We start from the raw sequence: 14,507 nt of genomic DNA, 5'->3' as shown, positions 1-14,507 counted from the left end.
AAGCACCAAGTTCTTTGATGAACAATAAAAAGAGCATGCTACTGTCTTTCTAGGAGTGTTCTTCATTCTCCATCAGCCACATTTCTAAAACAGGATTACTTTCCTTTAGCACTGTGCCCAAGTATAACTTATCTGACCTGACTTATTCCAATTTGGAGTAGGAGGAATGAGACAAGGAAAGAGGAATGTAAGTTTTGCCTTAACAGTTTTAAAAGCATCAAACCTTATTTTTTGTATTAAGTATTGTTATGGCTATGTCAGAAAATACACGATTAATTTTCCTTTCAGAGTAGTCTGCTTAGTACTGTTATGGGTGCAACAAACCAGCCCCATATCCCACTAGAACGTAAAAGTTTTGCTTTTTTTCTTAAAACCCTTGGCTGACAAGAAAATGCTTAATGAGTTTCCTTCCTAATTTATAATCAATTATTCAAGGTGCAATTCCCAAAAGGCAAACCCTGTGGCAAATAGGGAAAAAAAACCCAAAACTCACAAACCTCTGAACAACATGCTGGTTGCTTGTTTAGCATGGCTTAACAAAGAGGACTTGAAATAAAAACCAAAAAAATTATGTCAGAAAAATCTCTGGCTAAAGAGACTCTGGAGACCTGGCTTTTAAGCCCCACACACCAGTTTTATGGCTGTGGAACTCTGCTGACTGAACTCAATTTTTTATAAAAAGAGGAGCAGTTTTAGAACCGAGGCAGGTAACAAAAGAACAAACCAACAACATTAAAAGATAAGAATCTCTTCCCATTAAAGCAAGCTACCTCCCCCTCCCCTCCACTCCGATCTTTTGGACAGCTCCAGCCATTCCACAGAAAACTCTATGGCTAACCTAATTTGGATGTTGAAGCTAAAAAGGTGTGCAAGAGGAAAACAGGATTTGCCACTGGACCCAAGTGGAAATGGTATCTGATAAAGACTTCCTGGAACTTACGAAAAACTATTTCTGTTTGTTTTCATTTGCATCTCTTTGTCAACACAATTAAGCCAATTCCAATAAAGCAACATACAAAACTTTCCACATCTATCCTAAATGTGTTACGTGACAGGTAGATTTGTGTTAAAGAAGAAAAGGTCTTTTAGAATGATTTAAACTCCAACTTGGATCAGAAACATTTGCAGACCCAGGATAATAAAAAGCTAGAGCAAATACTGTTTCTCAGCACACTGACCATAAAATTTTTATTGTTCCTCCAGGATACATCAACCCTTAAGTCAGAAACCTTTCAGTCTTAATTATTTATGAATTTTAAAAAGTCCTCTTGTGAAGTCTCCGCTCCAAAGAAAAACTGATTTACAAGGGATATTTAACAAAAGGAGACCTAGCTACAAGACATCTGGCTTTAATTCTTTGCTTAAAGACTGTGTGGTAAGAATAGGTCAAGTAAAAGAAGCCTTGAGGGAGAGAGGAAGTCATAGGAATGAATTAGTGGCCCTTATAAGGCTTACCAACATCTGCATTAATTATGTGAATGCCCAGATTTTTTGCTCTCTATAGGATATCTGGATGCAGTCTGATAGTCTGCATTATACAGGAGGTTGGGATTCCAAAATCTAGTGGACTTCTGTGATCCTGAATAAATTCTATCTTTGTCTGTGTATTTACTGATACAAATTTTCCTTTCGGATGGCTGCTGCCCATATTTAACAATTCCTCCTCCATGGTTGCTCCTCTGGAGGGAGGCTAGTTACACCTGGAAAAATACACATCTTAAGTTATTTCAGAAATTTAAAATACAGTAGAGATCWTTTTTTTCTTTTTTGGCATTTTTTTTGCACATAGGCTTAGAATGTGAAATATCCTCCTGGTTTCATAATATCCTCACCACCTTTTTTGTATGAGATCTGAAACAAGATATGATAAAACAAACCTTGCTGTAATATGAACTGGTACGTGCAGTGCATTTGTCTTATTCACAAAATGCCAAGCCAGTGCTGAGTGTACATAATAAACTACAGAGTTAGATTTGTTAATTCCAAAACACAACCGCACCTGAATAACACGAGAGGTACAGCATAAGGTCCACTGGCTACTTCTGTAGTTTTGGAGACACTAGAACACATCACTCTGCTTGAGGAAGGGGTTTTGAAAGAAGTTCTGTTTTTAGAGCATGCTAATCTGAGCCCTGGAATCTCCATTAAGAGCAATCTCTTCAATCCCAAGGGAAAGACAAGCATTTCAGTACCTCAGCTATGCAGGTGTTTGCTCTTGAGAATTAAATTGGAAATTGATTCATGTTTACTACTGCAGTTTCAAGACACCACAATAAACAAGCCTACTTGTGACTACAGTCAGGTATAGTTTGCTGACGAAGTTCAAACAGGGGACTTCCAGATGATCAGCTATCTCCAATTTTAGCAGATATCTTAAAGAATGATTTTAACCTCTGAGCATACAGATTCCAAAGCATCACATTTACCCATAATACTGCTATTCGACCGCAAAGGCCCAAGAAAGAGGGAAATGGAACATATCTGTGAATAGCAAAAGTGTAACCATACCATAATGGCATATGCAAGCAGGAAGACCCTTCCCCTCTCCTGCCCCTGAAGGAAAAGGGGTAGGGAAGTTTATATTGTAATTTCCTGAAGTCTCACTCAGTGTGTTTCACTACCTGCGTAAGCCAGATGTTCAGTGCCCTGAGATTTACCTCATCCATTTAGTATATCTCAACAGAAGTTTAAAGCAAACTGAGATGCAAATTGCCCACGTTATCTAAACCTCTAGGCCACATTTGTATAGAAAAAGAAAATGTCTGAATTATAAACTAAACGAGACAGATGAAACAAATTGGAATAATAGCAAGCTAAAATCAAAGTTTCTTTTAATCATACATGGATGATTTAATTTGCAATACAGGGTTGTCCCAAAACAAAAAACAAGTCAATCCTGAGTGCAGGGAACTGAACCTCTGTAAAACATGAGCGCTAGTTATAACCACAATATGGTGCAAGAAGGTCAGGAAATTCAGCACCAGGACTTAATAAATAAAGCTCACTATGCTTCTATAGTCAACATCCAGTCATCACCTGGCAAGAATGCCTGCTTGGCACAGGCCTTTCCAATTGCTTTCTCTTATACTTGTCCTTTTGGCTCCTTTCCAAACACAACAAGAACTGCCATCTGGCCATGGTACGGGACGCCACTGGGGTGGAAGTGGGAGAGACTGGGAAGAAGAGCCTGCATAAACTACTTTCTCTCTGGTTTTTCATGCTTGAGAAATCTTGCTGTTGCCCCCAAACCTCCAGCATAGCTTAAAGAGTGGGGTGATGCATTAGCAAACTGCGGAGTTAAGGAATCGAGGGAGGGTGGTGAGCAGCCTGTTATCACCTTTTATTTTCAGGGGAAGAGACACAAGTGGAGAAGGCGCTGGCTGCCTGGAGCAGAAACTTGAGAGAGGAGCTCTGGATCATGCAATCTTGGTGCTGAATGACAGCCCACTGGTGAGGACTGCGAACAAAGAGATGCTTAGGATGAAAAACAAACACTGACGAGTTTTCAAACACTGTTGATTGATATTTTCTAAAGGAAGCATTAGCTAACACACAGTGTCTGAAGGGCAAATGATCAGTTTATAAACCCCAACTGGGACCTGAGAGGTTGCAGAGTTCAACAGCGTGCAAACCAAAAATGAACCACCCAGTCCACCTAAGAGAGAGCAAAAAAGACAACCCCCCCCAACACATGTAGGTACATTTATTTCTCACTCTGAGAAACAGAGCTGAGCATTCTTAGAATACTAAAGGCTGACTTTAACAGAGCTTTTAAAACTTGGAAGCCACAAACACATTTCCATATCCAAGAAAACTCCTAAATATTTTAACCCAAAACTCTCCAAACACTGTCAGCTTCTCTCCTCTGTCCTTTTACTGAATTAACCTTGACATGCTGCCATTTTCTTTCCCAGAATACAGAGAAGAGATAAAAAGCAATTTATTTGGTAAGTTTGGAAGTTTGAGGAATTTGAAAATTCTGCATACAATGAAATGCCAAATGCAAGCCAGAGAGCTCAACCGTGCAAAAGTTATCCAACTTGAAGTTTGTGAGACTCAGAGTAGACTCATCCTATTCAGGATGAACTCTTAATTCAGAGGCAGCTACCCTTGGATCCCCAAAATAATATTTATCATTTTCAGTGTTCTCCAGAAATCCAGAAATAGTTTCAAAGGAAAAGCAGAACTGGAAATGGTAGCCTAGGATTCCAAAACTGCAATAGGTGGTTGACAGTCCTGCATTTAGCACAGTGGAGAATGGAAAAGTAGTAGCACTGCTTTGAGTTCAACTAAATACTCTGAAATTCACCAGCATTCCAGGAAAGCTAAACTTAAAAAATTGGGGGAACAGCCAATTTCAAAATCCCCAAATAAGGACATCAATTAAGAATATGTTTAAAATAAGTGCAAGTGAATAAGTATAGGAGTAAGTGAATCAATATGTGAGTAATTTCCCAACCCACAACTACAAAACCATGTGTTTTGTAAAAGTAAAGTTGTAACAGATGAGAAAAAAATCCAATTTCCAACAAAAAGTTCTCCTTTATCTAATGAAAAGCATAAACTATTGTCTAGCTGCAAAATGCAAAGGAAACAAGATCAAAATCAAGGGGAAAAAAATGTTGTTTTCTTTAAAGATAAAAGTAGAAAGTTAAGAGGAGGCATTTACCAAAATAATTAATTCAAACGTCCAAAATCAAGAAAATCTTGAGACAAGGGTCCTGATTTATCATAGCCTTATGCCTATTATGCCTTTTGTAACTATTTATACCCAAAGAAAGCATAAAATATTATAAAATATCCACCAAGATAAAACAGCTTTTCACTCAACCTTTGCAGAACTGCATCTCCCAAGGTAATTGTTTGACAGATGTAAAGAAAAATTTGTTGTACATTAGATTTGGCAATTTATTCACAATAGGCCACTTCTTCATTTTACTAGAATCATTTTTTGCTTCTCACAGCTGAAAAGAAATGAAGAAATAAATCCCATTGCAAGGTCCCATTACTCTGGTATGATACAATAAAGCACAAACTTACCTATGATCTTTGTGGCCATGGATTGCATACCCAATAATCTTAAGTATGCTTTTGTGATGTATTGTGTTGCTGCTGCATTTTATATATAGCAAATGTTCCGAATACCAAAAAAGGGAATTGAGAAGTCCTTTGTACCCAACAGTTTACACCTGAAAAGGGCAATCTAACATATCTAGATAGTCAGTGTTCAAAAAGACTCAGTCACTAGCAGCAGTGGAAAAAGAAATAATTTTACTACTGGAACGTATAATTCACAAATGACACAAATCCTGTTTGAAGCTATGATTACGACCTCCACAGATTGACTATAAAACCAGTGAGGGTGTTGACCTTCCTTAGTGCTTATTCACAGTCAATTATTACAAAGGCATGCTCAAAAATATCTTCCCTGGGTTAAAAAAGAATGGGTGAGAGCAGGAAGTCCAGCTAACTCTAAAAATGCCTTTCTTCTGGAAGACGCTAGGGCACACAGCTATCAGGCCTGAAATGCCTAGACTCAACCCTACAGCTTTCCAAGACAGATAAATCAGGAGCTATGTAATTCACTCTTCAAACAAAAGAGCATTAGTAAAAAACAGTGAAGATCAGGAGCTAACACTAGGAGAGGTGCTATGCTGGACCTCATGCTTACAAACAAAGAAGGGCTGGTTGGAGATGTGAAGGTTGGGGGCAAGCTTGGCTGCAGTGACCATGAGATGGTGGAGTTCAGGATGATCTCCAGAGGTCCCTTCCAATCTCAGCCCTTCTGTGATTTTCTGAGACAGAGAGTGGGAGAGAGGGAAGGAGACCAACAGACCAAGAGGGAGAGCTCGAGAGAGACCAAAACCCGTAGCAACCTAACCTCCATCCCCAGTAAGCATTATCTACACATTCTGATGAATGCTTTTTAGTTTAAGAGAAAATGAAGTCTGAATTAGGGTATAATTCTTCACCATCACATTTCCCCTCCCTTGCAAAGATAGCCTCAATACTTCCATTACTAACCACTTGTTTTGAGACCACACCACACTTCTCTGTCTGCCTGACGTTGCCTTCCAAGCTCTTCTCAAGGGGAGGCCACCACTGTAATGCAGAGGCATTGCAAAAATACACTAATTGGCTTTGCCTACTAGGAGATATGAGATTGGGCATGTCTTCTGGATAGCTGAGCCTGAAGGTCTTACACAGACTACACAAAGGGTTTCTGCAGAGCTCTTCAAGTTTTGTTTCCCTCTGGGAGAGGTTTATGACAAGATGAGCTTCACAAACTTGCCTTCTCCCTTTCAGAGGGAGCTCAGCTAAGCATGGGATATAGGCTCAACACCTCATCATTTTGTGGGAGACACGGGAAGGTGATTATATTCCATCAACTCATTTATTTACTGAAATATGCCACCTTTCACAGTTGCACAGCCTTCAACAAAAGGCTGTGTCATGATGCAGACTGGACTTCTTCAAGATGTCACCCCATTCATTCTGCAATTGCCTATCTGCAATTCTGCAAATGCCTACCTCATCAACCTAAGAGTCTTAGCCAGACATATGGTCAGTTCTGATGTTTTTGCAGACTGTTGTGCAGCATGTGCACATTTCAAGACAGGACTTCTCCTAAGATCCCAGCCAGGAGACAAGCTTTCCTGAGAAAGACACAGCATACAGTCCCCTACTTGTATTGCTTTAGAAGCCTTCAGGGTGGAAGAAACCAGTAAAAACACAAAAGGCACACCTCCAACATCCCAAGTGAGTTTCCATGTTCAATAAATTGAAACTTGCCTCCTCTGGGCCCCGTTCTGTGCCCAGTGAGCCAAGCCATGAGCTACTTCTTGGCTCCAGTAGCTGAGAGGCTGACCTTTCCTGCTGAAAGCATGCTGTAGGTTATTGGGGTTCCTTCCTTCTCTAGGGTACTCCTACCAGCTCTCCTCACAGAGCAAACCAGCAAAATGGGCATTTGGGAGAACTTAGCCTCCAGGCAAAACGCTGATTCAGAATTATGTTAATTGACATAGAATATTTAATTTGGGTCCAGAAAAAAAGATTTCAAAATGGAAATAAGAAGACTATCCTGTGTTTACCACTGCAAATGCACAGTGGCAATATAAATTTCACAGTTTTGGTTTATTTTGCTTTGATGGACCCTTTTGTGAAATACATAAACAGAACACACAAAAATCTCTTTCTCTCTGTCAGGGCTCTGGCAACAATGGGTTCCCTATCAGTAACTTGTTCATACTGTACCAAGCAGCAGCCTTTAAGGCAATGTCAGTCTGCTTTGAACAAATCAGAAATATATTAGAGCACCTGGTGACTTCATCTAGTGTCATAGAAATTGCACACTGATACTTAAATTTCTCCTATGACATGCGTGTCATTGGATGGATGTACATTTAATCACAGTTTGTTTCTTCCTGTATGACCATTTCCTTTTATTCTCTCATTTAACTTACTATCACCATCAGAGGTCTGTTGCAGTACAGAGGTTAATCTGTTTGCTCATCTGGAAGGGGAGAAAAATGCAGTGCAATCTGCTGGCTCCACAGATTTGGGAACCAAATCCAGAATGTGAACCACGCTGTGTTTTGTTGGGGAAAGGGGAACATCAGTTCCACACCACAGGAGACTGTTCTCAAGCATCACTATAAAAAGGAAAAAGCTACTGAGAACAAACATTCTGCAGACTATCTGGGGTAAGCCCTGCAAGGCAGGAAAGCCCTGAAAAGGGAAGCAGTTTACCTAACTTAAGTCACAACCATATTTAGCTATATGAACTAGAGACTGGAGAGACTATTTCCCCATTTTGACACTGGCTACTTAATTTCTTGTCCATATATATATCYCTGTGTTCAATCCCCTGACAGAACATTTCATTCAATTTACAGCATACCCTAGATAAGATTTTCAAAACTGCCATTGCCAATGCTACTCCCCCACAAGCCACCAGTAGTCTTGATTCTCCAATAGATAGTACTTTCCAGAAAGTCAAAATCTAACAGTTTGTCACACTCCTTTACTTTAGGGAATGCAACAATTTAACTCTAGCCCCTACTGCCACAGGAAATAGAGATGTAAGGTGGAAGCTGGCATGGACCACTTCTCTCCTTCTGTCTACTTCAAGTTTAGTCAGAGATACAGTGGAAAGATCAAAGGCTGCTCCACAGTGCGTTTGCTGAGGGAAAAGAGAGGAGAGGCAAAGCAGAGCTTGCAGTGGCAATACCGTGGGAATAAAAATTTGTATTTCCTTCTCTCATCTATCTCACCACTGCAGCCTTCATAAACATATGGGCAGCAAGGATAGTTTAAACCTCTTCCACTCTAATTTGAACAAAAGGAAGGGAAAATAAAGATGCATTCAGCTGCAAATAGTGGAAGAAATGATTTTTTGACTTTGCTAACTACACAGGCACTATAATGAAAACTGCTTTGTATTTTTCTTTGGAACAGCTGCAAGGCAGTTATTTAAATGTATTCATTTACTTCTAGTATGTGGCTGGTAAAATCTACTGCTGGCAAAAGCAAAGAGAGAGAGAATGATGGATTTTTGTTGTTTTCTTTTTTTAAACATTTTTGAAACACCCTTGGAAGCCCTAGGTCATTAAGCAAGTAGGGCTCAAAACATTTCTTCTTCAAAGCTTTTACAGCAGAATTCATATTGGGCCATTCACAAAGCAAGAGAGAAGATAATAATCACTCTGCAGAGTAAATTACTTTTGAACATCACTTGTTCTGTTTCCTCTTTGCAAACAATAAGCCCCTCAGGGAATGCTAAATGCTTCCTACAGAATTCTTTAACTTTCCACTCACTGTATTATCAGACTAATCAGGTTTCTATGATAAATTTTTGCATATACACAGGAGAGGTAGGAAGCCATTACATCTACAACTAAAAGATTTCAGAAGTTTTGCTTCTTTGTTGGTTCTCTCTCTTTAGGATCAGAATGGCTTATCTAACTTGAAATCACTAGATTCGACCTTAAAATAGAGCTCCATAGTCCAAAATTCAAAGCATATTCTGGAAATTTTTCTTTTAATTGACTTCWGTGATGTGCTGGGAACAGTGTCTCAGAACCATTTTCTATACCAGTTTTCAGCTATGAATGGCCACTACCCTGGAACTTTATTTATCCTTCACGTTTAAAAGTGGCCAAGATTCCTTAAATCCATGCTCTTAATCACCATTCCTTATCTCTGGTAACATGATACTAGAGGGGGAAAGAAGGCTGGAGCAGAAATTTCAGAGAGGTCAGCAAGTAGAGAGGATATGAAGAGACTCTGCTGTGGAAAACGTGTTACTTTTGTAGGCCATACAAAAGCACCAAAACCTGTTCCTGTGTTGGCCCAGCAACAAGAACTTTTAAAAAATGTTAATAATAATTTCATATCTGGTATCAAGAAGCAACTTTCAAAAACTTAGCTGAATTTCCAAAATATAAGTCTTTTTTTACCTGGCTCAGAAAACAAATCTGAGAGAGATACTACCATTTACAATTTAATTAGCAGGAACCTTTCTCACTGTGGTGGTGCCACAAGCATTTATAGGATTCAAAACTAAGTAAAAACCTATCAGACTGGGCTTGTGATTGCAAAAAATCCTGTTGAGGTCTCCAGGATTCTCCCCAGGAATAAATAAGAGTCAATGCTTGTGTGTAGTTAAAGGACTGACGACAGAGGAATATTTATTACTGTGATGTACATATATACATATATATTCATAAAAATATGTATATACATATTAAAAAAGCTAATTTTATTTCTAAGACTAAATTCACTGAATGTGAAGGAAACCGACTATCCTGGCAAAGTACAGTTTAAAGAAAAGCAGCAAAGTACTTTTTTGTAAATGAGATGCCATCTAGCTCATGCAGAAGGCATGCAAGGCTACTTCCAAGTTAAAAAAAAAAATCCTTCTTAAAACATTAGTCTCTAAATGTCTTCTGCAGCACACAGTGGTATCTGTTCAGTTTTAAAGGGCAAGATAATGTACTCCAGAAAAGCTATATTTTAATGAATAGAGTCTTCAAAACTACATTCAAAAGTCATTTTAACATGAACACAAATGTAAAAGGCAAGCCCATACACTCTCTGTCTGAAAACTGCTTTACTTCAGTAAGTTTCCATCTAAAGATTCAGCTCTATGTGGTTTCTTCACTATATCCTTGCCTGTTAAAAAGCCCTTCCTTACTCTGAAACAACATACACGGTTCCAGGCTGATTGTTTGGAGGCATGGACTCCTTTACAGAGGATTAAACCTTATATCAACCGTCAGATCCATGATGGCTTACTTAAATCGACTGGAATTCATTCATGCACATCACTCTGCCTACTCAGATATCATCTGTCAAATCAGAGCCTATTTTTACAACATGAGGTACAGAGAACAATATTTTGCAACCTTAACCTCACACTGGGATATAATTCTTGCATTTTTTTCCTGTTGCCATTTCTTTTCTACTCCAAAGTCAAATCTCATTCAAGCACAGTCTTTAAAATCCAAGTTTGCTCTGAGAACTAGTTGTTTTATGTCAATGACTGGAATCATTTATTTGTTTCTAACCTTTGGTCTAGATATGCAAGTCCAGTGCAGTACTTAATTCAGCAGAAACTTCCTGCAAACACAGGAAGTGTGCATTTATTTACTCAAAAATACAATAAAAAGGGGACCATGCCAACTTGAAGATCATTTTAAAAATCAAATACTTTTCAAGTCAGAGGTTTTCTCCCACTCAYATTTGCATCAGAATTTAATTTATTTTCCCTTCAAGAGAGTGCTTACCCTGCACAGCAATCCTGAAACAGATACGCTAATTTCTTATACATAAAGAAGTCTTTGAACAGAGAACCCAAGGAGACAGTGGTGCAAGTGTGGTTTTGGAGCAGACGAGGAGATGCCCTGGAGGAGCCTTACTCCAGGAAGGAGAGGAGTCCAGCAACAGCCACACACATCAGGGGACACATGCATGTAGGGTCAGCTTCCTGTCTGTGATTTTGTTCTGTTGCAAAGACACAAAATACTTCTCTGACCCTGATAAAGACTGACACTTGAAAAGGAACAATAATAGATTTAAAATATACTAGTTATCCATTTGCACACAGGAGGAAAAAAAGCACAAAGAAATTGTGAACTGACTTCTGATTCAACTCATATCACATTTTACAGGGCTTCCACCCACTTTGGGTGGGGCCTTAGGGCCTGGGGATCTTGTTGTTTTCTGTGAAATGCTGCACTTTTCAGTGCTTATTAGTAAAAGCTCTAGCTCTCCTGAGCCAAAGGAGCTTCACCAAACAAAAATGCAAAATAAAGATTAGATCTCCAATTTTCTGTCAGTATCATCTTTAATTAACTGCAGTGACCTCTTCAGGAAAGTATATATCCTTAAAATCAGTTTAACAAACACTTGGGTCTTAATGAAGTCAAAGATACTTTGAAAATGGTTTTCTGAGATGAAGACTTGATAGTTACTAACATGTTCTTTTGTTTGTGATGTTTACTGCATCAGAAAACACAAGTACTTGGTGTTCAGTACATGGAGCTGAAGAAATCACTTAGGTATTTATAAATAYCAAGTCTGAAACAGACATTTTGATTCATGAAGCAAGATTAGTGTGTTAGTAATTGTAAGTAAATTATTAATTTTATTGTCACTTTTGGCTTAAAACCTTAGCTTTCTTGGTAGGAACACTGAACCTGAAATTTCTTTTGATAGTATTCCAACTGAACATGACCTTCTTCTACTTTGCATACATTGTTCCCAGTAAAATCAAACCATACTCCAGGGACCACCTACATGGAAACAATAAAAACGGTAATTTGCCATCTATTTCCTTTTGTTCAAGTACAAATGGCTGTTTAACTCAGCAATGTCATATCTCAAAGCATAACAACATTCTTGGTGAATGATAAACACCTTTGATACAATGTTTTAGGAAAAATTCCCTTGATGACTCAAAAGTGAGGGAGGAAAAAAGCCAAGAATCAATGGGAAAACAAACAAAAAACAGGTTCAATCAGGTTGGCTATCAGAGTTTCATACTGATCTACTCACCTCAATCACCTCTGGTTGCGACATCATGGAGGATGGCACCAAATCAGTGGGGACATCCATGGTATCTCAAAATGCCCCAGCTGTCCGTGGCAACACTCCTCTGCAGCTGCAAAGCCTTGCTAGGAGTAAGGAGATGCTTGCTCAGATCCTAGTCATGCTGGCATTTGTTCCTAGTAGGAAAGGAAAAAAGCTGTTGAGAATAACAAGAGAACTGTGTATGCAGTCAACACCCAAGCCCCTCCGCTGCCACAAAACTAGCCGCTGAGTTTGTACAACCCAGTTTGCTTACAGGACCATCCACAACAGACTTGCAGGAGGAGTTACAAAGGGCACCTCTGAGCTTAGTCCAGAGCAACAAAAAAAAATTCACCCAGCCACACAGGCTAGAATTCACAGACAGAATACAGCAAAATATCTAATACACAAATTCACAGGGAAAGACGGTCACTTACAGAGRGCTAGAACTGTGATAATGTTTTTTTCCTCAAAAATATTTTTTCCACTCCTCAGAGGAGTACTCATAAAAGTACTTGTTGGAAGTTAGGATACATTTATTTCTTCACCAGCTATTGTTTTACATTTCATTTATCACATTAACTTTCTTCTGTGTTAATAAAAATAACTTAAACATTATGACAGACTTTTCTTATCTTGGGTGTATTTTACCCATACTTATTATTTTGCCAAATATATACTGTAGGTGACTATACTGAATTGCTCAGTAAAGTCGACTCAGATGATCCAAAACAATGAAGCCTTCTCCATGTCCATTATGCTTGTCAAGGTCAGATCAGCTTCAGCAGATATTTCTGTTCTTACGTGCAAAGAAAACTAAACAAAACAGACAAAAACAATAAATGCCTGAAAATTAAGCCCCCTTAAAAATTCCAGACTAAGGCTACTGCACTTATTAATTTCTTTCACCAACCAGCAGGACAGACATATACAATACAACCCCCATATCAGCTGCCATGGAAAAGATTTTGAAGAGAGACCTACTGCTCACTGTATCTACCACTTCCTATTCTGTAAGTCACTGTGGAAAATCACCCCCATTAAAGTGCACTCAACATCTGACAGATACACCAAAAATGACCCCAAACCTAACTGGTATTTTTCAGACTGAGGCCATGGTATAATCATACAGACAGTGCTAGTAACTTTCCTGGCCTTCAGTTTATTTTTTCAAAGCCAACATTTACTTAGCAATCCAAGAAAGAACAGATAAGTAATGTAGGAAAGTTGCGCTCCACATGCTTTCTGAGTCAGTTATGTCTTTTTTTGTTGTTAATTTAAACTCAGGTTTTGCATGCCACTGTGGAAATTATTCCCCCATCTTAAAATGCATCATCTTAAAATGCCTGCTTCACATTTCAGCACATCCCAGCACGCCTTACGTCACATGTAGCTGACTGTCTCATCTTCCAAGCTCTAGGATCACTTTTTCCATCTTTATATAGCTTTCCAGTGRCCCCTATTCTTTCCTACTCATCTCTTGCTAGTAGCCTTTCATTTTTTCCATTCCTTGCTCCAAATTTATACTACTATACTCAAGGAGAGGAAAGAAAATGGAGATTTAGCCTTCCTCCAAAAAAAACCTTCATTGGAAACCAAATACCCAAGCCACAGATCCTTCAAGCTTCCTTTTTCCTTTTCAAAACAGAGTTTTGTCTGTTTTCTAAAATTCACTAACTTTTCTACTGTGCATGACAGATGTAGAAAACAGATTCATACACTGTCAACTTGAAACTTATTTATGTACTTTTCTGACCTAAGGAAGTGTTGCTATTTGACTAAGAAGACTGACTTTCAGTAAAACTTCATCAATGGCCCCAAGAGCCTCAACCAACAGATACTGTCACTTTCTTGTCAGCTGCCACAAATATAGCTTAAATAGGATCTCATAAGACCTTTGTTTCAAAACACACTTAAGAAGAGCAATGTCCCTGCACCTCCCTTACAGCACCTCACCATTAGTTTGTTTCAAACTCATTCTCCTCTCTTTACTTCCAAAATGCTGCTGCTCTTGAATAAAGAAGGAAAGAAAACTTTTATAGATGAAACAGACACTTCAGGGAGGACTATCTAGACTGAAAACAGAGGTTCTCTCAGAATCCTATTTAGCAGATGAAAATGATCATTTTCCAGCCTTTTTATAGTAGGGAACATCACAGAGCAGAAGACAGAAAATGTGAAAAAAAATCCTGAATCTGTTCAGTTGTTAGCCTAGTTCTGTGCACTCCAGTTAGTGCCGAGATGGACAAAAAGCTGAACCCATAAAATGCAACCAGCAGTCTAACACAGAGGAGAGAATAAATATCTCTGTAGCCAGTTTTCACCATCTCTCCAAGAAACAGAAAACACAGGATTAGTAAAAAAAATTCCTAGGCATATAACCATTACACATTTCCCCTTATGCACCTACCTGTATTTTCATTGTTTGTAATATT

At 38.7% G+C, this 14,507-nt stretch overlaps 1 protein-coding gene across 1 annotated transcript in view; it reads right to left on the bottom strand.

Moving 5' to 3' along the window:
- The window catches only part of LPAR1 (lysophosphatidic acid receptor 1), a 55,218-nt gene extending 42,991 nt beyond the window's left edge, over positions 1 to 12,227 (bottom strand). The window contains exon 1 of the mRNA XM_026061559.1: positions 12,058 to 12,227. Coding sequence (XP_025917344.1) covers positions 12,058 to 12,117 — 60 coding nt within the window. The 5' untranslated portion in view covers positions 12,118 to 12,227. The remainder of the gene's footprint in view (positions 1 to 12,057) is intronic.
- Between the last annotated feature and the right edge of the window lie 2,280 nt (positions 12,228 to 14,507).

The sequence above is a fragment of the Apteryx rowi genome, unplaced genomic scaffold (assembly GCF_003343035.1).
Source record: "Apteryx rowi isolate R43461 unplaced genomic scaffold, aptRow1 scaffold_182, whole genome shotgun sequence".
NCBI classification, from domain to species: Eukaryota; Metazoa; Chordata; class Aves; order Apterygiformes; family Apterygidae; genus Apteryx; species Apteryx rowi.
Note: the sequence above shows the minus strand (reverse complement) of the source record. Positions and strands in the feature narration are given on the sequence as shown.